This window comes from Azolla caroliniana, unplaced genomic scaffold, assembly GCF_043228905.1.
Source record: "Azolla caroliniana isolate FFs.n. ecotype wild unplaced genomic scaffold, voAzoCaro1.0.p SCAF_11, whole genome shotgun sequence".
NCBI lineage: Eukaryota > Viridiplantae > Streptophyta > Polypodiopsida > Salviniales > Salviniaceae > Azolla > Azolla caroliniana.
In genome coordinates this window covers 18,017,949-18,045,867 of record NW_028230446.1, presented here as the reverse complement: position 1 = coordinate 18,045,867, position 27,919 = coordinate 18,017,949, and the positions used below count along the sequence as shown (strand labels likewise).

At 36.3% G+C, this 27,919-nt stretch overlaps 3 protein-coding genes across 4 annotated transcripts; 2 read left to right on the top strand and 1 right to left on the bottom strand.

Moving 5' to 3' along the window:
• Positions 1-963: 963 nt before the first annotated feature.
• LOC147858219 (cysteine proteinase inhibitor 12-like) lies at positions 964-6,098 on the bottom strand. Its single transcript, XM_087327891.1, has 4 exons — positions 5,845-6,098; positions 1,610-1,823; positions 1,380-1,528; positions 964-1,288 (listed from the first exon to the last, which is right to left on the bottom strand). The coding sequence occupies exons 1-4, from the start codon at positions 6,049-6,051 to the stop codon at positions 1,154-1,156; spliced, it is 705 nt and encodes a 234-aa protein (XP_087184017.1). The 5' UTR covers positions 6,052-6,098; the 3' UTR covers positions 964-1,153.
• A 4,638-nt stretch (positions 6,099-10,736) lies between these two features.
• Positions 10,737-13,940, top strand: LOC147858218 (uncharacterized). The gene has a single exon (XM_087327877.1). It carries the CDS (start codon positions 10,834-10,836, stop codon positions 13,606-13,608), a length of 2,775 nt encoding a protein of 924 aa, XP_087184003.1. The 5' UTR covers positions 10,737-10,833; the 3' UTR covers positions 13,609-13,940.
• A 2,135-nt stretch (positions 13,941-16,075) lies between these two features.
• Positions 16,076-26,103, top strand: LOC147858217 (elongation factor G-2, mitochondrial-like). Of its 2 annotated transcripts, XM_087327881.1 has the most exons (20): positions 16,076-16,560; positions 18,326-18,547; positions 19,002-19,123; positions 19,211-19,361; positions 19,439-19,510; positions 21,535-21,630; positions 22,443-22,531; positions 22,616-22,682; positions 22,832-22,870; positions 22,949-23,009; positions 23,092-23,201; positions 23,482-23,556; positions 23,635-23,703; positions 23,776-23,897; positions 24,007-24,132; positions 24,224-24,344; positions 24,438-24,538; positions 25,070-25,130; positions 25,209-25,262; positions 25,802-26,103. In XM_087327881.1, the coding sequence occupies exons 1-20, from the start codon at positions 16,180-16,182 to the stop codon at positions 25,898-25,900; spliced, it is 2,238 nt and encodes a 745-aa protein (XP_087184007.1). In that variant the 5' UTR covers positions 16,076-16,179; the 3' UTR covers positions 25,901-26,103. The 2 variants fall into 2 exon arrangements, with proteins under 2 accessions (XP_087184007.1, XP_087184008.1); XM_087327882.1 differs by lacking the exons at positions 16,076-16,560; positions 18,326-18,547 and adding an exon at positions 18,711-18,722.
• The last annotated feature ends 1,816 nt before the right edge of the window (positions 26,104-27,919 follow it).

Sequence of the window (27,919 nt, the reverse complement as noted above, 5' to 3'; positions counted from 1 at the left end):
TCTATAGGATATACTTTTTACCACAATACACTTACCATAGTTAATAGATAACCAACTTAGTCTATCAATACAAATCCCAACTATCAAACATCTCTTGTTATACCATGTATTACTTTTCAAAAACTATGTGCTACATCAATGTTTTGAACCCATCACCACGCAATCTCCAAGCAATTAACAAAACCATATTGATTATGACTTGATTGCATTGTTTTTTCTCAATCAATCTCAATAGGTGTAATGGCAATCATTATGACATGTCTACAATACACAAAATATGATATACCATTTGTAAACAAAATGAACATTTTTATGATTCTCATAGTATTTTCTTGCATATGAGAGAGAGAGAGGGGAAATTGTATATTAATGTCTTGAAAAGGCCAAGGTGTCCTAGTAGACCAAATATTTCATTCATTTAAATATGACATTAGTCTCCCTGAAGAGAGCTATAATAAATTGCACCTAAACAATGTACCCTCAACTAGGTTGTAACTTGACACTAAAGTAAAATGATGCAATAACAATGGGCATGAATAATTCAGGGGTACCATGTGCAATAATAAAACACGTATCTACAGTACATCGAATGTGAGTAGATCAGCCAATGAGAACTCTCATAGGATGGTGTCATATATGTCATTGAAGATCTTTATAGTCACCTACCTAGGGGTCATCTCAATCTTGGGCATGCTACGCCTTGCCAAATAAATTGCTCAATTAAGCATTATTCTTACCAGACCATGGATCTTGATTTCATCCAGTCCATGGATCTTTTAGACAACCTTCTAAAGAAATGTATCATCTACCTTTGTACAACCTTTTTTGAGCAATCTTCTTTAAGAGAATCTTTCTAAATGTATCATTCAGTTGTACCCAATAGACATTGGAGCTCTATCATCACACGTACTCAAAACTGCTCTTTGAATGAAACAATCATTTGAGAATAATATAAAACATGCATTTGAAAATGATGTAGAACTTGCATAAGAACAAAAGAAACATTATCCAGTAGCATGAGGTTTTAAGTACTTTATCAAGGATATTTTAAAAAACAAACACTGTACATATCCAAGTTAATATCGACAATGATCTCATACAAGCATTCATTTCTTCTGTTACAGATTTTGATAAGAAAATCATTATCCATCTCTCAATGATGTTGGTGAACATCTTTTACAGTCCATGCACCTTGTACTGTACGCCAGAGATCTGCCATGAAATGTTCTTCCTTTGTTCCTCTTTGGACTTTGAAGAGTAAACTGAAATTGGTGCTCTCATCATTCATCTATAATGATAAAAAATTCATATTTCTTCAATATATATCAAGCGTGTAATTCTTCAATACACAATTCCATTCATGATAGATTAGATCAAACCTCAGCTTGTGCAGACAATACTTCCTTGAGCTCATATGGAATCAGTGAATTGGACCTTTGCTGAATGATCTTCAAAGCCTCCTTGGCTGCCTCTTTAACAGAAGGATCATTACAAGAAACAGACTGCAGTCCCAGTCCTCGAGGTTCCTCTATTTCAAAGAGCCTTACGTGTTTAGAATATAAAGAAAGATGAAGAGGAATATATGCTTATTCAATAGAAATCTATTTACCTATATGTGCTCCTAGGTCAGCTGACGTAAAAGAGTTCTCAACCCTATTAAATTCCTCAAGTGACTTGAAATTTAGCCACGGTTTCACCCAGATCTTTGCTTCATAAAGGTTTGTTTGCCCTCCAGATGAAGCTTTCAGCTTCAGGTGGTACATTAACCCTGACACAACATGATGGTTTGCTGACACAATGCCCACAAATTCCAGGTCTGAATTCTGATATTACGAATAGAGAAGTTCATTAAATGATCTGAATCGTAAAAAAAACATGGTTTCTATACTAGAAAATTGACAATAGCTCTAAAGAGTGAATGAAACTAAAGGAACCAATGTTGAGACATTAAACAAACTGTACTTATTACATTATTATGCAATTTGGCAAAGAAAATCAAAACAACTGTGCACGAGGGGGCAAAGGAGGGACTAGATTCATCGACAAGTACAACAATGATTTCATGCTCCAAAAGAATGTTGAAGCTGGTTATTAAATCAACTATATTATGTACTAGCACGTTAAGACTAGAGAGGAAATACCACTTGCCAAAATTACAGCAAGGTCACACAAACATTTTGCTTAATCGAGTTTTGGAATTTCATGGTTCATGGTTCAAGACATAAGAATACCTGAAGTTTTGTCTGCATATACATGCATATATTCATACATGTGCAGATGTAATAATAATGTAGGTATCATTATCATGTTTGATTTTGTTCAAATGTCAAATATAACACATAAGCTTTTCTGTTCACACCTTTAATAATTTGATGTTTGATTTCCAAACCTCAGCTAGACTGACTTGACTGTGAAATCCACATGCCAACATGTAATTGTACATGGACACTAGACTAAAGCTGGCCCAATATCTGATACCATGCTTAAGCGACAAGCCTGGTTCATGTGCAAATTCAATCATGTAGGAAAGCACAGTTATAAAAAAGTATCTAACTCTACGGTCTCTTATTAGCAGCTGCTTACTACACTTGTGGGATATGTCTTGACTTATAAATTCTCTCCTACATTTTCTGAAAATTCTCCAGAGTTTACTGTAAGTCCTCATCTAACTTCTAGCCCTAATCAGAAAATCCATTTAGAGAAATGTGTAGATATGATAGGTGTATCTTTATCATCCTTGTACCACCAATCAGTCACATCTCCCCCTTCTCCAATATTGTGTTCCCAGAATTTCTGGCAACACCTATCACAATAGGTGGGGGTTCCCAGACAAAGACTTTGAAGGAATCAGAAAGGTAGTTCGATTATGCGAATAATCCTCTGAAAGATTTTGATATGTGTGTGGCTCGTAACAACAAGTCTGGTTCACTGAATAGAAGATATTTTGTTGAAGAGAGAAAAAGATATATTTTTGTTTTCAACAAAAAGAGTAGTTATCTTGCTGGATAGCAGTTTGGTTATTAACACCCAGAGGACAAGAAAGTAGATATCTGCTTGAGTATATATATTTGAGAGTTTTCACTGTCCTATCTTTCTTTTTAGTGTTTCCTCTGCTCATCAGGGAGGGGAATCTGCACACTATGTTTGCCACTGTAGTGTTTTTTATGAATAAGAGGGAGATACCATTGCCTCTTTAAACAAGGCTTTGGCCCCAGTAGACAAGGTAATGGAATATGAGGACCAATGGTGCTTGGGGCTTTTCCTGCTAGAACTCAAGAGACACAAGGAAAAGTTGTTGAAGGACAACAATACAACCACACAAGCTCATTAACAGAGAACAAACACAACTTTCTTTAACCCCATCATTCCTTACATGTACCGATAACAAGATTCTTTAGAAACTTTTTTGTTAGTTACTTTTTTACTTGGTAATACTTTGGTTTTTTTTTTTTCCAAAAAGGTAATACTTTGTTTTTATCTTTCTTCTTTCTTTATGCAGTTGTATTAGTCTTGCAGTCTTAATATTATCCAGATGCAGGAGTTTCCACCCTTTATTTGTCTTCTCAATTCATTTTATTTGTGTGACGATCTTATTTCTGATCAGCTCATTCAGTTTCTGATTTTCCTAGTAAATTCATAAATTTGACCTAGTTGTTCCTCTTATTTCCTGTCTGCCTTTCTGTTCTCCACACAGCTTTATCCCCTTTTTCTGGTTTTTGCAGTGCCTTAACTTTTCCTTCTCCTTCTTCCCAAATTCTACCAATTTGTCCACAACCTATTTGGCATAGCAATTACACATAGTCCATGAAGTTCAGGAATTTCTCAACAATGCAATCAACTCTACAAATATTGCTAAAACATCCATTTAAAAAGAAAGTGATGAAAAGATGTATGTTTTCTTGTTCTACAGGTTTCTGGCACCCTTACCTAACGCATGCTTAGCACCTATGGATGTGACTCAGCACCCTCAATGAGGACAAATCATATGCAGTACCTAACACATGCTTATCGCCTATGGATGTGACTCAGCATCCTCAATGAGGAAAAACCTATGCATTCAGTAAGGTATGAGAACTCTGGAACGTCCAAAATTTACACTACAATATCAATCAACGGTCTATCTTGAAAATGAAAGAATTAGCACAGCATCCCAGTCAGTGGAAAAGTCGACACTGAGCGATTCCCAGAACAGTATGACAGATACTACAAGTCACTAGTTACTACCCATCATATATGTCAAGTAGCGATCATCCCTATGACTTGGAAGTGTTGGTGGACAATATCAAATAATGACCTTTGCTTATGTTATGGCACAATAGATATTTTAATACGTGTTCCGAAATATTCCATTAAGTAATAGATAAGCATGAGATGAGAAGAAACACAGTAATATGATCATGCATCATATGTCATTATTCATGTAAACTTCAGAAGTAAACAAGCCATTTTTTATGCAAATTGATTAGTCACTGTGATATGTTCATGAATGTTTGATAGGTCAGCCACATTCATCGTTTTTCATGCAAACTTGCATCTCACATGTCAACCACATGACATTGGACGAAAGGACACAAAACAAGACTTCTGAGCATTTCCATCGAGCATAAATAATGTAGATGCGTAGAATACATAGGATAGTGATAAAAAAGGCAAGATATGGTCATATGAAATCCTTATATTTATTGTACCTTAACTCAGAATCCTTAGATCCACTATAGTGGCTAGTAATTACTCGACAATTCATAAGAATTGTAGGATAGAGTTTCTAGGTTTTCCCAATCCTATTCATGTGAATGATTAGCACAAGAGTTTCATGTACTTGATAATCAAGGAATAAAGTACAAAACGTTTTCCAATTCCTTGATTGCAGAATAATTCCATATACTTACTAGCTACGCATTCCTTGAATCACACCTTCGATATCATCTAATAATTCAAAAGAAACCTAAGTAACGATAGTAGGCTTTACAATCTTTGAACCTGAATGTATACTACAGTACTACAGAGATAAACAAATGCACAGGAATAATATGCAAATACTACTAATCTCAGATGAATTTCTTCCATGCTTTTTGTCACATGAACACAGAATATCAGCACAAGCTACTACTAATCTCGTAGAACATTCTCCCCCTTTTTTCTCATACACAGACATTATATAGGAGCAGCACAGGAATTTTCTATGGTTAATCATTTCCTTAGACAAATTTCCTCCATTTCATTTGCACACACAACATTGGAAGGAATCAAAGCACATGAATTTCCTACAGTAACTCAGAAGTTTATTTTCATTTTTTTTTGTCAAACAACAATCATAAAGAGTGAAACAACAAAGATTCCACATTTATATCTAATTTTAGACGAATTTCTTCCTTTTTCCCATACGAAAACATTACGAGCAAAAGAACAATAGTTTCCATATAGTTACTACTATATTTCTTTCATATAAAGCACAATGACTACTAGCATCAGACATACATAAGGATAAGAAGCAAAAGCACAGAGAACATTGGACAATAGCTACAAATCTCAGATGAATTTATTTCCAGTTTCTATCTCATACAAAACAAAAGTATTTACTGCCAATCTCAGATGAATTTTTTTCCAATTTTTTTCTTATAACAAACATCGTAATGATTCAAATCACGAGAATCGCCTATAGTTACTACTAATTTCGGACAAACCTCATCCATTCCTTTCCCATACGAAACTAGTTACAACGAACCTCAAAAAGAATTCCTTACCTGTCCATGTCTTTCTTATACACAAATCATCACGAAGGATTAAAAAAAAGACAGATTTTCCTCATGAAATTACATCAATCCCGATCAATAAAACGCACACCTGTCTGCTGTTGTGCTGATCGATGGCAAATTTAGCAAGATCGTGCAGATCATCGCGAGAAGCTTCAGAAGGAGAAGATTCGTGATGATCTCCAACCACGCTCATGATGTGTGCAGCAGAAGGAGAAGCGACAAGCAGGATGAGAAGAAGAGTAAGAAGCAGCGAAGAAGAAACAGCGCAGAACGTCTTCAAAGCTTCCATTGCCATACAATAAAAGAAAGAGAGAGAGAGAGAGAGAGAGAGTGTGTGTGTGTGTGTGTGTGTGTGCGCGTGCGCGCGTAAGAGAGAGAAATTGTAGATGAAAGTTCTTTTATAGGAAGTTTTTTTTCCTTAGTCGCTCACTCTCTCTCTTTCTCTCTCTGGCGACACCAGCTCTTGGTATAGCATCGTGGTGAGTTGGCTCCGTGCGAACGGCATAGACATTAATAACCTACCTCCCCTTAAGTACAACCATGGGATTGATCAAACTTCAATCTCTCACGAAGATCGTAATAAAGTTATACGCCAAGAAATATGGCAAATTTACACTCAATACAAATGGATCACCCCACGAGAACCACTCCCATCTAAAATGGTGTACTATAAGGAACACTTCTTGCGCTTCTCTACGCTAGGCTTTATTACACGACCAAGATATTTAGATACATTCTTATCAAATGCACTAAGGGTGGCCATTGGACAACTTAGGATATCATCTCACCAACTTGAGATTGAGAATGGTCGGGCTAATAGAGTCCCTAGAGAGGAAAGGTTATGTAGGTTATGCCACATAGAGATAGAGGATGAGTATCACTTCACATGCAAATGCCCAACTTATGCCGAGATACGAGCGGAATACCAAGACATACTAGGACCCTCTCCCACCCTCTCCAAACTATTAGATACCCCGAATGTAAAGAGACTAGGTAGATATATCTTAGACCTAAAACAACATAGGGAGAATAAATTACAAAGTGCTAACGATAACCCTCTTAGTATTCATCACCATGTAACTAGTGTAATTTTTCAGGAACAAGGGGAGACGATGAATGTGGATACACTTACGCCGCTCGGCCTCTCCCTTGAGGAAGCAGAAATGCAAAGAACAACGAAACGCCCTCGAATGTTGGGCTTCAAAACAAGTCAACGTGGAGTAGACAAGATTAAGAAGATAAGGGAACGTGAGCTACGTCGACTAGAAGCTATGGTTGGGGTACCGCTTACATGGGGACCACGGGCCACATCCACATCGCAACCCTTTGACCTTCCGCTTCTCTTCGAGAGACTTGGATGGAAATGAAAATAACAATTGTATAACACCATTTTCATTGTAGTAGAACATGTTTCTATATAAAACATGTTTGTTATTTTTTAGAACTATTTAGCTTAAACTCTATTTTTCATCTTATTTTTATTTTTACTTCGATGAATGGGTAAATATCCCATTTTTGTTGTAAACCATTTGTCTCATGGGCCAATTTTGGCCTTAGAAGACGTTAATATATCTTTCTTTCTCTCTCTCTCTGTGGACGCTGTCGTAGTGTATTTCGTACACTATGTGAAAAAGTAAAAATAATATAACCGATTTAATTACATATAAATAAATAAAATAAGAATATTAAGATATTTATCACCAATAAATAAAATAAGAATATCAAGATATTTATCACGTGCATAGGGCAAGATTTGAACCATGTACCTCCACGTAGCCAAACTTCAACTTTACCATTATGCTACCTTATCTTTAGTGTTCTATAAATAGATTTAATAACTATAAGTGCTTTATTTGCGCCTACCTTTATTAAAAGGTAAATCATGCATTTTTAGAGTGCGTGAATAGAAAAACGCAAGCAACTAAAAAGTGACTCATGCACATCTAGCGTGCATGAGCACTATATTTAGCAAATAAAAGCAAGGATTAGAAAAGCATCACATGCACATTTAGTGTGCATGAACATATTAGAAAAAAAGCATGTAGCTATGCTTAGTCTCTTCCATCACTATATAAGGATGGGGAGCACAATGTAATAGTGTGTGAAATATTTGGAAATTGGATATATTTCCGAAAACACCAACCGATTAATATAATCGTGGGATTCACGAAAATAATATAATCTATACTTGTGGGATTCACAAGTTTCTTATATTTTTCTTTCAATCTAAATACATATTACTACCTAAATATTGACTAAATATACTAAACTCGTGGGATTCACGAGATTCTTATCTTATAACTCTTTATACCTATTCTTTACTAGCCTTATTTGTATTTTTCTTTCTCCTAGTCCAAAACCTCGGTGGTTCCCACCCGACTCACGCAAACGATCCGGAGCCGAAAGGCACGACAACGCTAAAAAATATCTGATCCCTCTTTCTCTCATAGCTCATCAGCTTTTCCCTAAATTCCCACAATACCCTCCTTTTCAAAAATTAGATCAGATTTCAGAAATACCTTCAAGTTTGATGCCAAGAGTGATTTGGTTCCGGTTCCCATATTTTAATAGAGATGAATAAATAGCATTGACATACACATGTAGCGAGTGCAACTATCATTGAAAGAGAGCTTGTTATATACATGCATATATATAAGGTTAGATATACATTATTACATATTATCCAAGCAAAATCGTGCATTTTGTCATCCAAAAGATATCCACTGATTTAACTAATGATCATTCAGTTTTAAGAAATACCTTTGATGCCAAGAGTGATTTGGTTCTGGTTCCCATCCTTTAATAGAGATGAATAAATAGCATTGACATACACATGTAGCGAGTGCAACAATCATTGAAAGAGACCTTGTTATATACATGCATATATATAAGGTTAGATATTATTACATATTATCCAAGCAAAATTGTGCATTTTGTCGTCCAAAAGATATCCAGTTATTTAACTAATGATCATTGCAATTTAAAATCGGTTGTTAGTTATTGCATTACCTCTAACTGTATTCTAGGGTCAGATCACATGGAAATATGTATGATAAATATTACAGTAACCAAAAGGACAAAGACTCTTCAATAATAATAAACATATTGGTTTCGTTATTTGTAAACAAATTGTATTAGAGTTTGGCCACAATATACAATACCAAACCAATTGCCATTTCTAAGGTTCATATAAACCATGAAGAAACGATAACTGGGAATGCAACAAGAGAACCATAAAATTTAACAAACAAACACATCAATCTCATCTTAAGGACCAAGGTAGTTAAACCAATAGACCGTGAAACATGATCCATTTCACCCTTTGAAACAACATACGAGCAAGAAGCTTATGAAAGATGAAATCAACATGCAATATATGGAAATGCCATCTCCTTTTCGAGATGGCCTTTAGTCTATTCGAGTCAACGCCAATCACATGTTTTGTTCGGCCTATTGCCTACTACCATGGACATTTAAGCTTACTAATCAATGTCCTAAGCACCAACAACATGAATTTCCCCAATCCCAAATGGGGAATATAGGTAAATTGTACGTAGAAAACCGAAAAAAAATCTTCCAAAGCAAGCATTCACATGTGGCGGAGCAAAAATTTGATATGCTCGGGTTGCTTCGATTGTGTCCGTCCATCACATGACTCGTGTGTTCCTAATGCGTGTCCATAGGAACCCAAACCAAAGTAACGTGGACATGCACAAACATACGTAGGATGCACACATATGAGCCAATCCATACGCACATATATGTACACACGTAGACACAATCCCTACACACACTCCTCAAATACATACATACATGCCCATTAGGAACACACGAGTCATGTGATGGACGGACACAATCGAAGCAACCCGAGCATATCAAAATTTTGCGTGTCCATAGGAACCCAAACCAAAGTAACGTGGACATGCACATACATACGTAGGATGCACACATACGAGCCAATCCATACGCACATATATATGTACACACGTAGACACAGTCCCTACATACACTCCTCAAATACATACATACATGCCCATGATACATACCCATGGAAAACGACTACTATTCAAAAGGGAAGGAAAACTCCATCCCCTGCCTTGTTCTCCAAGGCGCCTCCGGCACAGAGAGAGAGAGAGAGGTAGCGCTCGCACCCAAAAAAAAAAGAGCTCTCGCTACCAATTCTGAGTACCTGTTTGCTTCTTCTTCTTCTTCTTCTTCTTCTCCAATTGGATTAAAGAACTCGCAGCACAGAAAAGAAACGAAGCTCTATCCGTCTCGTAGCTTCATATCCAATTCTTTGGATGTAGCATTAGGACCTTTAAAAGTTCCTTTCAAACATGTGGATGCCTCCATGGAGCTCAGGTAGCTCCATGAAGCCCAAATGTGGGTGCCTTCACATATAGCAAATTCCATGTAAGTATGTGTCCCTTCATTATATATGTATGGCAGATAAAAATTATAACACAAAAGCGTCTCTGCTTATAGTACATTTGAATTCCCTCTTAATTCAAGGAAAATGAATATGACATGATTTTGGAGCTTGGGTTTGATCCATCCTTCTTTTCTGACTAAAGGCTATTGAATAAGTTCTCAGTATACACTGCTTGTTACCCCTATATGTATGTGTGCATGTGTGCATGTATATTCCTTGATATATACATATGTATGTATTTATTTCTATATCTATATATATGTATTGATGTGTGTATACATGTTTGTGTGTACACTTATGTAGGTATGAATTTATATCTATATGTATATGTATATGCTAATATGCATATACACATATCTGTGCTACGTATGTATGATAAGCATTTTTTTGGAGAAACCAGCTCCTTGATACTGTCACAGAATTCAATGGCTTAATGTAATTCCAACCCAACAATGTATACATATGTGTGTGTGTCTATGTGTATACGCACACATATAGGTATATGGTCGTCATAATTGCACCAATTTTTCAGTAATTTAATTACATTTTTCTGAATCTGGATTAGGTTATTCGTTAATCTTTACTAGATGTAAGAAAACTCATTGCATACTTTGGTGCAGAACCAACTAGCTCCACGTACAAAATATGTTGCGGTTGAAGCAAATACTGCCTTTTTACAATACTGCCAGGGCATGGGTGGCATTGGGTTCATATAAAGATTACTTTGCTATTGGCAAGGGACTGGTTGCAAATTCCTCTGATTCCGATGACACAAATGACGAAAAGAAACTCTTTGTATGTAGATCCAATTTATCTTGCAAAACAGACAATGTAAGAGAGGGAAAAAGTGTTTTCAAAGATGGAGCTTTGTGTAACGTTTCAAAAGTAAATATGGTGAATGACAAAATTTTGGATAAAAAACATGGCTTACCCAGCGAAAAATCAAAGAATCCATCACATATTGATGCTACACAAGAAGCATGTCATAAGGATTCCAACTTTATCAGTGGTTTTACTGAGCTACCAATTGGCTCAATGCTTACAAAACTAAAATCTAGAGCTACAGGGGTATTGAGTTTTTCACCTAGAATAGAAGTCGAACCAGAAATAGTAGGGACCTATGAGAGTACAACTGAAACTCTAAAGAAATTAGGGTTTGCATTTGCGAGCAAAATTTTGTATTCTGGAGGTGGAGCTTCTTTCATGGTGCAAAGAACTAGCCAGCCAAGCCTCCCTAAAGAAAAGACAGCAGCACCTGCAGTAAAAGTCCATGACACCATCAACACTACAAGAAAAGAAGTGAATGGACATGTAAAGAATGAACAAATTCATGAAGATGTTGCTCAAAACAGTTCCATATGCCGTGGATCTACTTTGAAGGGTATTGAGCCTTCTAGTTATGTTGGCTTGTCTAATTCTAGTATAAATTCAGACACACAAGTGTTGCAACAATGTTGTCAAGAAAGAACATATATATCCAAGAAAAGGAATGATATTGAAGTTAAGCACGGATCAAAAGTATTTTCAAATAGCTCTCTTTTGCTAGATGATAATTTTGGAAGCCAGGGCTGGCAGGTTTGTTCTAAAATACTTAAACCTAGACCTTCCAAAGGTGCATCATATCATCAAACCCCAAAGAATACTGTTAACTGTGAAGTACGTAATGTTAACTGCCAGGTGAAAAAGGTTGGGCAGCAATATGGTTATGATGGTGATTGGAGAGAGCCAATCGACTGTGTTTGTAATATCTTGTGGCACCTGAAATGGAGTAATCAAACTGAGTTTGCCCTGTCAGAGTTGAACCGAAAGTTGAGTCCTTATCAGGTAAATGAAATACTAAAAAGCCAGAAAGATGCAAGCATATCATCCAGCTTTTTTGCATGGGCGAAGAAGCAAAAAGGCTTCCGACATGATGTCCACACTTATACAACAATGGTGGGCATATTAGGACGAGCTCGAGACTTCGAGGGTATTTTAGAACTAATGGAAGAGATGAAGAAAGATGGTTGCAAGCCTAGCATTGTCACGTTCAATAGACTAATTCATTGCTATGGTAGGGCAAATCGAATGGATGAAGCCCTACGAATATTTCATGGTATGAAAGATTTCGGTTGTGTTCCTGATAAGGTCACCTATTGCACCTTGATTGATTTACATGCCAAATCTGGGTCTCTTGATGTGGCTATGAACATGTACAATCAAATGCAAGAGGCTGGTTTACAGCCAGATACATTTACTTACAGTGTGATCATCAATTGCCTGGGCAAAGCTGGTGAACTATCATCTGCTCAGAAGGTTCTGAATGAGATGATAGGTAAAGGATGTACTCCAACTTTGGTCACGTACAACATCTTAATTGATCTTCATGCAAAATCTGGGAAACACAAAATGGCCTTGAAATTATATGATGACATGCTAGGGATGGGCTATCATCCAGATCGAGTTACATACAGCATTATAATGGAGGTACTACGACATTCAGGTCATCTTCATGAGGTTGAGTATGTATTCTCTCAAATGGAAGAAGCTGGATGGGCACCTGATGCTACTGTTTATGGACTTTTGGTTGATATGTGGGGCAAAGTCGGCAATTCAATGAAAGCATGTGGATGGTATAATAAAATGCTAACTTCAGGAGTTAAGCCGAATGTACCTACATTCAATTCGTTGCTCGGTGCCTTTCTAAGAGAAAAATCATACGATGCTGGAATGCAACTTATTGCAGATATGGCGAACCAAGGTTTGGCACCTTCACTTCAGACTTATACACTCCTTCTGAGTTGTTATACAATGTCGGAAAGAAAGGATGAGAGTGACAAAATTTGGAGCATGATTGCTAGCGTAAGGCATCCGGCGCATGCATTTTTATGCACCTTACATCAAGGGGTATGTGTAAGGGAGGGAGAAGACAACATAAGGGAATGTACCTTGCTCTTCTTTGAGATGATTAGCAATGAGAATCAAGAAAGCAAGAGAAGTGTTGTAGATGCAATCATTAGCTATTTGCATAAAGCCCAAATGAGAAACGAAGCCGCAATTGTGTGGGAGATTGCAGCCGAGAAGAGAGTGTATCCCACTGCAGTGACGAGGAAGGCAGCCAAGTATTGGGCAATCAATTTGCATTGTATGTCAATGGGAACGGCCATAGTGGCATTGAGTAGAACTTTGGCAAGCTTGAAACAAAGGATGCTTGACACTGGGGTGACACCAGATAGAATAGACATAATCACTGGATGGGGGAAGAGAAGTAGAGTTGTTGGATCCTCCCTTGTTAAACAAGCTGTTGAAGACACGCTCAATGCCTTGAGCTCCCCTTTCCATGTTGAGAATAGCAATATGGGGTGCTTTGTTGGAATTGGCCAAGCCCTTGTAGATTGGCTCTATGTGTCTGACATGGACAAGGTGCATATGCTCACTTAACAACATATCCTGCTCATCCTGGGGTATGAGCTTGATGCATGTAACTATTCCCTGTGGGGGAGGGAATTTAATATTTTTGGAAGAATAGAGATGTGTGCATGCACCCACCCTTGCTTTAATGTTTGGGACAATCTCTAATGTAGGATTCTTTAGATTTCACCTTGCTAATCTGCTCCTCTGTTTTTGTATAGCTCTATCTAAGAAGCCACCTCTAGTTTCAGAGAAAACCCCATAGCCCCTTTTTGTAGAGTTTAGTGTGTAAGCCTTGGAAGCTCTATTTGTAAAATATCCCTCGTTATCAATGGAAATCTTGTGCCTTTTTGAGAGCTAAACCTTTGGAAGCTCTATTGTAAGAAGCCTCGAGTTAAATTTGTTGAGGTTAAGTGTTTTGAAACTCACAAAATAGCTTAGGCACGTGATAATATCACATCATTTAAAGGATACATAGCAAAAGGCAGATAAGCAAACACATCAATTCGTGCTTTTTAGGCAAGAGGGCTTGTACATATACCCTTCATGTTTTAAACTAATTTGATAAAATACATAAGTGATATTGTTTTGACTTGTGTCAATATTTAGCACTTCGGGTGACATAAAAAACACTTAAGACACATTTTAGGAGGAGTTGGAGGGTCGAAAATCCTTATTTTGTATTTGATCATACATAGCATGCAATGATTCATCTACTTATAAATTATTGCCCAGTTTTCCATTTGTAAAGGGCCATTTTTCCATTCTTGTTGTAACAAATCAAGGCTTGCATGTATTGCCTTGCATAGTAGAATAAGATACGTATTGGAAATTTGGTTCGAGGGAACCACCCAAATGCTTACATGACAAATATTATATGATTCAACTTAGGAATCCCTCACATATGAACTATCTAGCTTCTGCATCTCTTCGAGTTTAGGCTACTATCTCATTGATCACTTATTATATTTCAGCGGTAGTCTACACCTTGGCAAATATAAATGAACTTTATGCTTTTGGGTAAGTACAATCTTTCATTTACGAAATAAGTATCTTCTTTCTATTTGTGAGCTTAATCAAGTAAAAATAATGAATAACAAATCTCCAATTATATACAATTCAATTGAGAATACACAACATTGCATATAGTATATTAAAGATACTCATATGAACATAAGGGTTAAAACTTGAATATATCCCCTCCAATTTGCATATTTCTCGGTTGTTGGAACCATAATTTACCTCCTAATATCTAACTAGAGTGATCAGATTTGTTTAATTAGCCCCCCCCCTTTCATATTGAATAGTTATTTTCTAACTATCAAAATATAAGCCATATAATCAATTAGCACCTCAAAATGAACTTGTCATTCTATTTCACATTGTTTTTCAAACACAAAAATCTCATTGGACATATGATATTATGACACTTGTGAGATGATGAATAATTTTGGATCAAGGAAATAATATACTTATTTTATTCTTTATTTGTGAACATTGTTGTAATGCCCTTCACACATTGGCTCATTTTTTTGTTCAAAAAGTGAAGAAATATAAGAGTTGGAGAGGTTAAAAGTAGTCAAGACAATCTTGATAACTTGAAGAAGCATGAAAGGATACATTAGAGCTTCATGTTTTAGAGTTGTAAGCTAAATTATAACATCTTTTAGATTTATAACAAAGGCATTAATATTATCAAGGATATAGTTAGTGTTGATGATAATTTATTATACCTCCCAAATTCTAGAAGGCGCAACTACTTTTTCACGAGATTCATAATTAACACAAAGTGAACTATATTTCTCAACCTCTTTTGATAGAGGGAGCATGAATTGAGAATCGATCATTGTTCAATGGCTCTCCTTTTACTATCTCTATTAAAAAAGCTTGCTCGACTTTGTTACTAGCTCAATGCATTCTACAATGAGGAATGACCCTTATAGAAGAAATCAATCAGATGGAAATGAAGGATTAAGGTATATGTAGGAAAAATCATGACTACTGACACGATGACTTATCCTCTATTGATGTTTAGTTTTGATACTACAAAAGAAGAAGAAGCCAAGACACGATAGGGAGGATGTGTATTGTATGTCAACTATGGGTACAATCATCTACACCTATCTGTATTAGGCCATGTTGAATGAATGCCACGATAGAGTGTGACCCAATGCTATAAGAGATACTTTGAGAAATAGTGTGATAATTCGAGTATTGGCCATTGTTAGAGGAAATACAACGAGCAACCTTTACGCTAATTTGACTAGGAGCTTGCGAAGTAATCATCGTATGCATTGAATCAATGCCCCCATAGATCTTAGGGTATGGAGGAATTCTACACGAGATACTTTGAGCAATTGTGTGGTACTTCGAGTACATGGCAATGTTAGGGGAGATACACCGAACAATCTTAATGCTAATCTGACTAGAAGCTTGGGAAGTAATCAATCATCTCATGCATTGGACCTACACTCCCATGGTTCTTAGGCCAAAAGCTTAAACCTCACTCGTGCCTCGTTTCATTTATTGGTCAAACCGAAACCCTAACCCTAACCCTAGCAGCAGAAGGAGAGGCTCAGGCACAGTCGATCGCTGGCGAGGATGCGTTCTTCTGCAGCTCGCCTCCTCGCTCCTGCGAGAGCCTTATTCTCTCTCAGTTATGCTCCCGAAACGCCACTTTCCTCCCCCACGTGGACGTTTCTTACTCGCCGTTTCTCAGGCCTCGCTCGACCTAAAGAAGACGAGGATTTATGGCGGGAACGCATGGAGAAAATCAGAAACATTGGTATCTCAGCCCATATAGATTCAGGGAAGACAACTCTCACAGAGAGGATTCTGTTCTATACAGGAAGAATCCATGAAATTCATGAAGTGAGAGGGAAAGATGGAGTTGGAGCGAAGATGGATTCTATGGACCTCGAGCGAGAGCGAGGTATCACCATTCAGTCCGCTGCCACCCATTGTGTATGGGGTGATCATCAGGTTAGCTCTCACTCAATCCATGAGTTTTTGATCATTTTATATTCCGATTGGCATTGTAAAATCACACTCGTAATATTTTCTTCTGACTATGGTAATCATCTAGTCTCAGTCCATGAATTTAGTCTACTTTGTAAGCTTTTTGTTATAACTTTTAATTACCATCTATTGGAAAGGTAATATCATCAGATAAATCTGTGAACGTTTGGATTCTTTTGCAAATTTTTTGTTTCTAATTTATATATTTGAAATCGGAATCATTAGGAAGGCTAATATCATAAAGTTAGTCACCGTATATGCCTTCTGACTTTCTTTTTGTTGGTCTCAGTCCATGAACTTTTGGTCTCTTTTGTAAGCTTGTTCTAAACTTGCTTTGCAAAGTGACTTTCTAAGTTTTATTCTAACTATTCCAATAAATTTCCATGAAAAATTCATCTCGTTTCTATGTTTTCTGTTCTGTTCATGCATTGCACAAAAGATTCTAAGCTTTTGTTCTAACTATTGCAATCATTAAAATTTTTGTAAAATTTTGTCTCATACGTCTGTAAAATTTTATCTCTTTTGTAAGTTTTCAATGCAAAATCAGTCTTTTAAGGTTATTGTACTGCTTTTGCATTTGAAAAGTTTTGTGAGCTTCTGATCTAATATTGCAATCATTTAGTCTCAGTCCATGAACTATTGTCTCATTTGTAAGTTTTTTCTTACTACTGCAAATTCACTTGGATGGTGAACTTTGAAAATTTCCTTTTTTCTATTTTTTGTTCTAACTTTACATAGAAAAATCACTTGGATGAAATTCAATCTGTTCTTCTTTGTTAGCTTTTCTTCTACATTTCTATTGGAATTACTTGGATGAATGAACCTTGGTAACTGTTCCTTAAGTCTCTTGTTCCAACTATTGCAATCACTTGGATGATGAACTTTGGTACCTATTCCTTTTTTGCAAGCATTTTGTTAGAATTATTGCAATCACTCTGATGATGAATTTCGTTCTCTGATTCTCTTTCTCATGTATTGGTGCTACCTATTGCAATCACTTGGATTATTAACATTGGTATCTGTTTCTTCTTTTATAAGCATTTTCTTCTAATTTTTCACTGCAATTACATCGACAACTTTATCCTGTGCTTCTTTTGTAAGCTTTTATTTTGACTTTGTATTGTGATCACTTCACGTGTAATTTGAGAATCAGAGTACAAGTAGGCAGAGGTTCTTCATGTTGATGGGTCCGTTATGCCACCTATGCATAAGGAATCAGGAAACTTTGATGTTGAACATTGTGGTTTCTTCTTTTGTAACTTTTTTGTGTTGGCAATGGACCTAGATTTCCATTAAGTTTTTTGATCTCTAACCTTGCATTGCAATCACTTGAATGTTGAACACTGGTTACTTTGTTCTAAGTATCGCCATCTCTTAGACAGTAAGAACCTTCGTCTCCATTTTTTTTTTTTTCATCTCACTTTTTCTTGCAATCAGTGTCTTTGTCCTATGTATTGCGATCTCTTGCTAGATGATGAAGTTTGCTCTTTATTCCTTCTGTTATAAGATTTTATTCTAGCTATTGCAATCTCTTTCTGGATGATGAAGTTTGCTCTTTTTTCCTTCTGTTATAAGATTTTATTCTAGCTATTGCAATCACGTAGATGCTGAAAAATCGTTTTTAAGCTTTTGTTCTAACTATTGCAAGTCTTTGAATGATGATTTTTATTTCTCTCATTTTCTTCTTTTGTGAGTTTTTTTTTCCTAACCATTGCAAATTAATTGGAAGATTAATATCATCGACACCCCTGGACATGTTGATTTTACCATCGAAGTGGAGAGAGCACTGAGAGTTTTGGACAGCGCCATTCTTGTGCTTTGTGGCGTTGGTGGAGTTCAAAGCCAGTCAATTACAGTGGATCGTCAAATGAGACGATATGAAATTCCTCGCCTTGCTTTCATTAATAAGCTGGACCGAACTGGTGCAGATCCTTGGAGAGTGATTGAACAAGTAAGTTGAAAAATCACCTGAAAGAATCGTAGCATCTGTATGCTTAATTAGATAAGAATGTAATGGCATACCATCCAAAGTAGATATTAAAAAATGGAGATCCTTTGTATAAAACATGTGATGCAGTCAGTGTTATGCAATACTATTCTGTCTTACATGGAGAGTGATTGAACAAGTAAGTTGAAAGATCACCTGAAAGAATCGTAGCATCTGTGTGCTTAATTAGATAAGAATGTAATGGCATACCATCCAAAGTAGATATTAAAAAATGGAGATCCTTTTTATAAAACATGAGATGCAGTCAGTGTTAAGCAATACTATTCTGTCTTACTGATGATCACATCTGAATCTCATCAATATTTGTAGCATTATATTTCCATTCCATGAAATTTAAATATAATATTGCACTAGCATAAAAAATACCCAATTTGATCTATGAGTTTGTTGTCTGCAGTTGAGAAAGAAGCTTCGCCACAATTGTGCTGCTTTGCAGATACCAATTGGGCTTGAAAATGAATTTCAGGGATTGGTGGACCTTATACAAAATAAGGCTATGTACTTTTCAGGAGCACATGGGTGAATTTCTGCATTGGCTTGTTTGCTTGATCTTTGCTTGTAAAGAGGTTGGCAACTAATACTAGTTTTTGCAAATGAAATTTGTAGAGAAATCATCACTCCAGCAGAAATTCCCGCAGATCTTGCGTCATTTGCTGCAGATAAAAGGCGTGAGCTCATTGAAGCAATTTCAGAGGCTGATGATGAGTTAGCAGAAAAGTTTTTGGCTGATGAACCTATTACTGCTAGTGAATTGATGGTAAAATTCTATATATCACCAAAAACATGTTCGCAGTTCAGGTTACTTGTGATTTATTTTGACGTTAACTTTTGCAGGCAGCAATACGCCGTTCTGTCATCTCATTGAAGTTCTTTCCTGTCTTTATGGGCAGTGCTTACAAGAACAAGGCAGGTTATTCTCCTATATTTTGGTTTGTCCATTGTTTATGCTTACTTTAAAATGAAATATATTTATGAATCTTATTGTTGGTTTCAAGTTTCCAATCAAACATGTAGGAGGAAGCTTTTTTAATGTTGGACATTTTTCAAGAGTGGCTTAACCTTGAGAGTTTTTTTGGATGAGAAGTTTGTACATGTTTTTCTTTAAAGGTTTCAACTTTGAAGGTGAACTTCTGCACCATACTATGTCAAAACCTTCAGGTTATAGGAAGTATTGGATATCTAACTCAATGCTCTAGTCCATACACGTTCTGAACAATAGCATGTATCCACTTATTGATCATTTGTCTGGTTTGCTCCCTACCTAGTCAGCATTGGTGTATCAAACTATCCAATTGGCGTATCTGCATCTTAAAATAGCCCATAATCAAAAATAGATTGGATATACTGAATTGCTCTCCTCACATCATCCAGATGGGATTGCAGGGATTTTTGCTTCGTTGTTAGCTCTGCTGGTATATGTACATACACTGTACACCCAAATACCTTGCATTGAGACATGTCTGGTTTGTGGCCATAAAACTTCTCTTCTGGAGTGATATCATTTACTCTGGCCATAATACCATCATTGCTCTTGCCAGTTCGGCAATGCAACGTTCTTTTCTCTCAGATGCTCCATTCTGTTGCTGTGTATACCAGCATGTAAACTGTTGTCTTATTCTAAGCTAACTTAGAAAATCTGTAACCAAATGACTTTGCATCTTGTATGTGACCAAATGTTGAGTCCTGAATGCTCCTGCTCAGCCAATGGATCACATTGCTCGAACGTTGCACCCATTCTTTATATGCCTCCTCTTGTGCCAGTGCTGGCGTCTCTTCTGAAAATTTAGGCATCAAAGTTGTTTGCCTTGTATATAATCTCAGTGTCATTTCCCATTCAGAAATGTCTGCATTCGGAATTTTCCAGGCGTGAAAGTTAATTGATCTAACTTATCTGTAACTATTAAGTTACCTGTATCTGGACTGCTTGTATGGATGGTTCTAACCAGGAAATTGGTCTACTCTGTAGATTTGGTTGTCTTAATTAAATTCTGCTCCTGCAGCAGATTCCTTCACATGTTTCTTTAATGAGTAGCCCAATTCTATCGATTTTTTCTCAGTCTTTCTCTGCACCTTTGCGTCTCTTATATTGGCTGATTCACCAACCAGTTCAAGGAAACCGTCGCAGCATCTGCAATGACCAAGATCTTCACCTGCAGATGTCTGCATACACCTCCCAAACTTGTTTAATACTGAGTAGCAAATGTGACTCAATCACCTGCATGAGTTCTTCCACAACCTTTTCATTTCCACAACTTTTATGGTTGGATCTTCACCAAATCAGGCTTTGATACTGTGTAGGAAGTTTTTGGTATCTAGCTCAATGCTCGGATGCCACACAAAACCAGATACTAAACACAACAAAGGCTTTCATGATGTGGAGGAAAATCAAGAAACATACACAAAACCAGATACTAAACACAAAGAATGCTTTCATGACGTGTAGAAGACCCAAAACCAATAACTCACTTATGGATGTTCTAAAAACAACAAAGTTGAAGTACTGTGGAATACTGAGTATAAGTCTTAACAGTTTTACTGTATTAAATGTTCACACACGTTTTAACTTTCAAAACTTTGGGCTGATCATTAGCCCTGTTTCTGTGTGTGCCGAGTTTGTAGCTCAACACATGTAAACCTCCTACTTTATGGATCATTACAGAGACTATTCAACAGTGAATACAGGTAGAAAAACATTAGCATTTATGCTTCTATTCTTTATCAGTGAATGGAAGAACAGTTCTGTATTCTTGCTGGATAGTTGTGAAAGAATACTTATTAGGTTGAATTGATTATATAAAACTTGTATGGAATATTTTTGAAATAGATTATATGGTTGGAATCCATGAATTCAAACTTATTTTATTGGACGTTTAACCTTTTAGCATTGCTATGGAATTTGACGTCTTGTACTGTTTATTTGTGAATTTCAGGGTGTGCAACTTTTGTTAAATGGTGTGGTTGACTTCCTTCCATGCCCAATTGAAGTGAAAAATTTTGCACTTGATCAGAAAAAGAAGGAAGAGAAGGTTGGTTCCTAGGTGCTAAGCATATGATTCATATGGTTTAAATTTCTTAGATTTCTTTCAAAGTCATTCAAAAATCTCTTGTTGGATTTTCAGAGTCCAATACCATATTTAATAAAGCCAGAATTTCAACTGTAGGTGAAAGTGGAACTAGATTCTCATGCCTGCTTTTTCATATCCACCTTAACTATTGGCAAATAACGTCTCTTGGATTGTATATTCTGTTTTCCCATAATTGCAAATCTTAGCCTGTATGCAAGTGATATGTGGAAGTCTCATGAAGATCTAGAAATGTGATTTTTGTTTTGTTTGCTACCTTGATGCTGTGATAAACTTTGAGGTTCCTGTTTCATTTGTGTTGGATTCATTTTACTACTTGTTTTGAACTAAGATTTCTTTAAGTCAGTAATGTTTTAGTGTCTTACAGCTTCCGTCTTCATTTCTTTTCCTCCCTGTTGTGCTTTATATTTTACACTCTAGAGATGTCAACGTATTGTCTCTCACCCTACTTTCCAAATTTCTAATTTTGAAACATACTCTATAAACCGTATAAATAAAATCTAAGGGAATGTTAGGTCCTGTCTGGTGTCCAATAGAGGGTTACATAACGACGAATTTCAATAGTGTTACTACTAGTTTTGAGGAAATTCCTCAAAGAGATTGTGAGAATGCTTAAACCTTGGGAAAAGCTTTTGCATTCATTTTGATATATAAACCGGTAGAAAACTCCAGTTAGGTACTTCTTTTATTGTTATGTAGTATTAATACTCTTTTGTAATTTGTAATGCAACCCACATTCAAATGATTTATTGTAGGTGGATTTAACTGGATCACCTACAAAACCACTTGTTGCCCTTGCATTTAAGCTTGAAGAAGGACGATTTGGACAGCTAACGTATCTGCGGTATTTATTATGCTTACATGCAAATATTTTCTATACGTCCTTGCCCACAACCATAAAATTTATCTGGATTATATTTTGGTACAGTATTTATGAGGGTGTTATTCGGAAAGGTGAGATGATTGTGAACTCAAACACTGGGAAGAAGGTGAAGGTAGGTTTCATGATTTTATGCATTCTCAGGGATTTGAAATCTTTGAGTAAGAAAAACCTCAGAAAGTGAAAGGCAGGAATTATAGCTTTCGTACTTGCAGATAAAGACTTGTTCTTTTAAGTAAAATTAATGCATAGAAAATATTTCAGGTTCCCAGACTGGTAAGGATGCATGCAGATGATATGGAAGTAAGCTTACTTTCCACCACTTCCTGGTTTCCATTATCTTTTGAAGAAATTATTTAGAAATCATTTATCATATCTCAGGACATTCAAGAGGCTGGTACTGGTGAAATTGTGGCTGTATTCGGTATAGACTGTTCATCAGGTAATATACCTTTCTGGGTTATCAAGTTTGGGTATGTTATCCATGATTGTTGGAACAAAACATGGATGCTGTTATGTTACAGGTGACACATTTACGGATGGTTCTGTAAAGTACACAATGACTTCTATGAATGTTCCAGAGCCAGTTATGTCATTAGCAATCAATCCATCCAACCGAGATTCAACTGCAAACGTAAGTAGTTTTTCAACCTTATTCCTTCTTGCACTGGGATTTGTATTATGACATTGTAATTGCAGAAGGTTTGTTTCACTATTTCATTTCTGCCTGGCTCATCTTCATGTAGCTTATTAGACTGGGCTACACTTATTTGAGTATAAAAATTGTATCTAGTTGCTTCACTTATTGTCATAGTTGAGAATTTGTTTGCACCCAGCTGTAGACCGTACTGTGTAACAATCTGATATGGTGGATTGTTTGCTTTCCTGAAATGTTTTTATGGATTTTTGATCAGTTTTCAAAGGCCCTGAATAGGTTTCAAAGGGAAGATCCGACATTTCGTGTGAGCTTAGATCCTGAGAGTGGACAGGTATAGTTTTGATTTATTTTTATGATAATCACAATAGTTGAAGTGAAACACTGAATATATTTAGAAAATTTTTCTCAGACAATTGTGTCAGGCATGGGAGAGCTACATCTAGATATTTATGTTGAGCGCATGCGGCGTGAATATAAGGTATGCTGAGATTTTGGCTATGCCAATTTCTGAACGAGTTAACACGTTTGATTCTAGAAATTTGGGATTTAGGTTGAATCGACAGTCGGCAAACCTCAAGTGAACTTCAGGGAGACTATTACCCAACGTGCAGAGTTTGACTATCTTCATAAAAAACAAAGTGGTGGTCAGGGTCAGTATGGACGAGTTATAGGGTATTTTCTCATAGCATTTTGGTTTTTATTTGAATTATGTAGGATTTTGAATATAGCAGACAGCAGGCACGATAATTTTAAGCACTATATGCTCTATATCTTGTTGAAGGTACATTGAACCATTGCCCGAGGACTATGGAAAGAAGTTTGAGTTTGATAACCAGATGATTGGGCAAGCTATACCATCCAATTATATACCTGCGATTGAAAAAGGTTTTATAGAAGCAGCAAACTCGTAAGACATCTGACTTTATGATTACTAAAACACGTTTTCATTGAAGTCATATATCCTGGAAGTAATTCTATAACTTCTTATTGAAACATAGAGGTTCACTTATTGGCTTCCCCGTGGAGCGACTGCGTGTAGTTTTACTCGATGGTTCATCACATACAGTGGATTCTAGTGAACTTGCCTTCAAATTGGCAGCTCTTTATGCGTTCCGTCAGGTATGACTGGTTAAATATAAAATATTGCAAAATATTTCATTGTGCAATCTCTCATTCTGACACATGAAACCTGAGTATGCTTGTCAACAATAGTGTTATGATGCAGCCAACCCCACCATATTGGAGCCTGTCATGACTGTAGAATTGAAAGCGCCTGTGGAATTCCAAGGCAGTGTCACTGGTGATCTAAATAAGTATGTTGCTCTCTTAGAATGTTTTGCACTTCTATAAAGACCTGTTCTTCACTTTTATTTTACATATGACTTGTTTGTGTAGTGATGTCTAAGAGCCTCTGATCAAGATCGCTCTTCGAGTTTGTATTTATAATATTGTTCTTCTTCCTCTTTTTTTAGTGGTGTTTTTGTTGGCTTCCTTTCTTTCTGCTTATGAGCATATGTACTATTTCTATGTTTTGAATGTATGCAATAATGCCCGTTTTGCATTGAAATCAATCATGTCCTGTTTGTTAGCCAAACAGAGACATATCTTGCTTGCCCAGCTTTCCTTATTAAAGGTGATTGGTGTTGCCAGGCCTCAAAACAAGAATCTCATATATGTGAACTTATCTCACATATCTGGTGCACTTATTGACTATTTTCTTTCCTTTTCCTTGGATTTATGAATATTTTTTCAATGATTATAAATTGTATGCACTTGTTGCCTGTTTCTGAGTTAAGGATAGTTCACATTTTTAAGTTTATTTAAAAGTTTCTATTTGATTACAGGCGCAAAGGAATTATTGTTGGCAGTGCACAGGAAGGAGATGACTGTGTCATAACAGCCCAGGTAATATACTGTTCTTGGTTCATCTCTCAACAAATACATTCAAACATCAATGCAGAAAGAGAATTGTGGTCATTACAGGTTCCATTGAACAACATGTTTGGTTACTCTACTGCATTAAGGTCAATGACACAGGTACTTAACTCTTTGTCCACTATTTCCCAAGTATCAATTAACTGCATTGATCCGTCTGTACCAACCCATTGATCCATCTCTTCTAATGCAAATGAAAATATGATCAAAATTATGAGGCACACATTTCGGTATCTTGATTCTAGTTCCATTTCAATGTTGGACGTCTAGCCGGAAGTCAAGTTAGGTTATAAATATGGAGCTCTTTTTACTGATAGCTGTGATGATCCAGTTTCAATTGCATAATTGCATAGACTGTGATAGACACCGTAATTGTGTGTAGTCATTTCTAGTTGTAGAATCCTTACAATGTCATGAGATCATCAGTGGAATTAATGTAAAGACTATCCTCGTTACAATTTTCATGCTTACATGGTGCTCAGAATGTTTCTCTCTTATTGGAGTGATTCCATGTCTTTATTGGAGTTTTTTAGTGTTCCTGTTGCTAACATCAGTGATTGAGGCTTCATATAGTGTTTTCTTCACCTTATTAACTGCAAATGCCTGTATTTGAATGTATTGAATCGTCATGTTTTATGCAGGGCAAAGGAGAGTTCACTATGGAGTATATGCAGCATGCTCCTGTTCCTAAGGATACTCAACAAAAACTAGTATTAGAGCTGAAGAAGACCAAATCTTAGGAATAATATCCTGCTACATTTATTCATTGGAATGTAAGTAGATAATCATTGTATTGGTTCCTGAATGTACGTCCCTTGTAATAATATCTAGTCTAAATCCACTGGGATGTACAAACTTACATTCAAATTTTGACATGAACAATAAATATTGCACTGTTATTGAATATTCTCTCATTTGATTCAAAATTCAAGAAGGGTTCAAAGTCTACTTTCTAGAGTTTTGCATCTCAGAATTGTTCTGTGACATCGTTCATGACAATCTTGATTACTCTTTATTAATGGCTATGTTGATTTACACCTGTGCCTCATGCTGGTTGTTTGGTTGGATTGGTGTTCTTAGACTTGAATATAAATATTCTTGGAATTTTCTAATGGAAGGTATGCAAGTTTCAACTACTTAACGTAAAGAGGCAGTGAGCCACATGAGCCACACAATGTTGAGCAAGGTTGGGTAGCGAGTAATCCTGCTATATATGGTGGGATGTTGGAAATGGAATGAATGCATGTGGAGTGGACTCTTTACCTTGTTAATGGCTTAAATTGGTTTGTGTAGAAGAATGCTCTGCCACTGAATGGACTCTTCCATAGTGAGGGTTTGTAATGAGTGGGAATCTGCCAAATAGTTTGGGCCGAATCGCAAATAAAGGAAAACAGAATCTCTGCTTGCATATATGGATGTTTCTGCTGTTCCAGGACGAGATGGGCTCGATGCACTCAGGGGTAATTTTGCCTATAGACTTTTCTATTTTGGTAGGCTTCCACATACTCCATCTGGTTGCAATCATCCATGCACTTGTCCAGTATAATGTGTGGTGTCTGTGTGAGTGATCATTGTAGGCGGAGGGAGGTAGAAGTCTCTGTTAGGAGGTTTGACGTCACTGTGTGGGATGTGACCTGTCAGCAATAGCTATCCACAGACCACAATGTAACAAATAAGTATGGGTTTTCAACCATCCATAGATTAGAAATAATTGTGGAATCTCAAACCAAGTGTGTTTATGATAGAGGTTCTTGCAGTATGTAGCAATACAAGATCCCACCTGGACTAATTGTATAAAACACCTGGACTAATTGTTTATGCACCATTTACTCAATAACATAGCTTTCCTCAATAACATGATTGTGTTTAGATTAAGTAAATTTAAGCCACCACAAAGTTTAGGGATGCAAAATTTTGCATGTGACAAAAGCTATAAAACGTGCTTAAGATGTTTACAACACCAAATCTCTTGATTGTAACATGTGTTTTAAATAAAATGCAAAGATTGGACTTTTGGCAACAAGACCATACAACTCAAGAGCACCCTTACTATTTGCATACTTTGGGTATCATTGTGAAGTATAAAGTACGAGTGAATTGCATATGCATGAGCCACCAAATCCCTATTATAGCACATGTAATTGAGTTGATGTCATAAGACTATGCATATAGAATAATAATGGATGTTTGGCAGCTCTAAAGAGTGATTCACTAACGATGTCCATGAATTGATTATTTCTCCAATGAATATGCATGCAACAAATCTATAATCATACAACCAACATATAATTGTTGATATTTTAGTGTCTACATGGGAGTTTCTTCCAAGAAGACATATCCTCATGTGAAGTTATATCTTTGCACAGAAGACAATTCTTTGAGTGTGGATTGATGTCTACTCTTTTGAAGGAGACAAGTGTAGGAATGAGTGTCAATTGTTCCTAAACATGATACCTTAGTTTTAACCACAAAGAGAACAAATCTTAACTACTCTCCACACTAAGCACATAAAGAAATATAGTTAATAAACCTTGCTACTTAATCAAAAAGAGCAAGAAAGGACCAAACACACCTTGATGAGATATGATCAATCACCAAAATTGAATACAAGTATATTTAATTGAACAAGAAAGGACCAAACACACTTAGATGAGATATTATCAATCACCAAAATTGAATACAAGTACACTTAATTGATTAGGATGGATGCCTTTATATAAATAAGCCTATGTTGATTCTATTCACATGTACATAAGCAA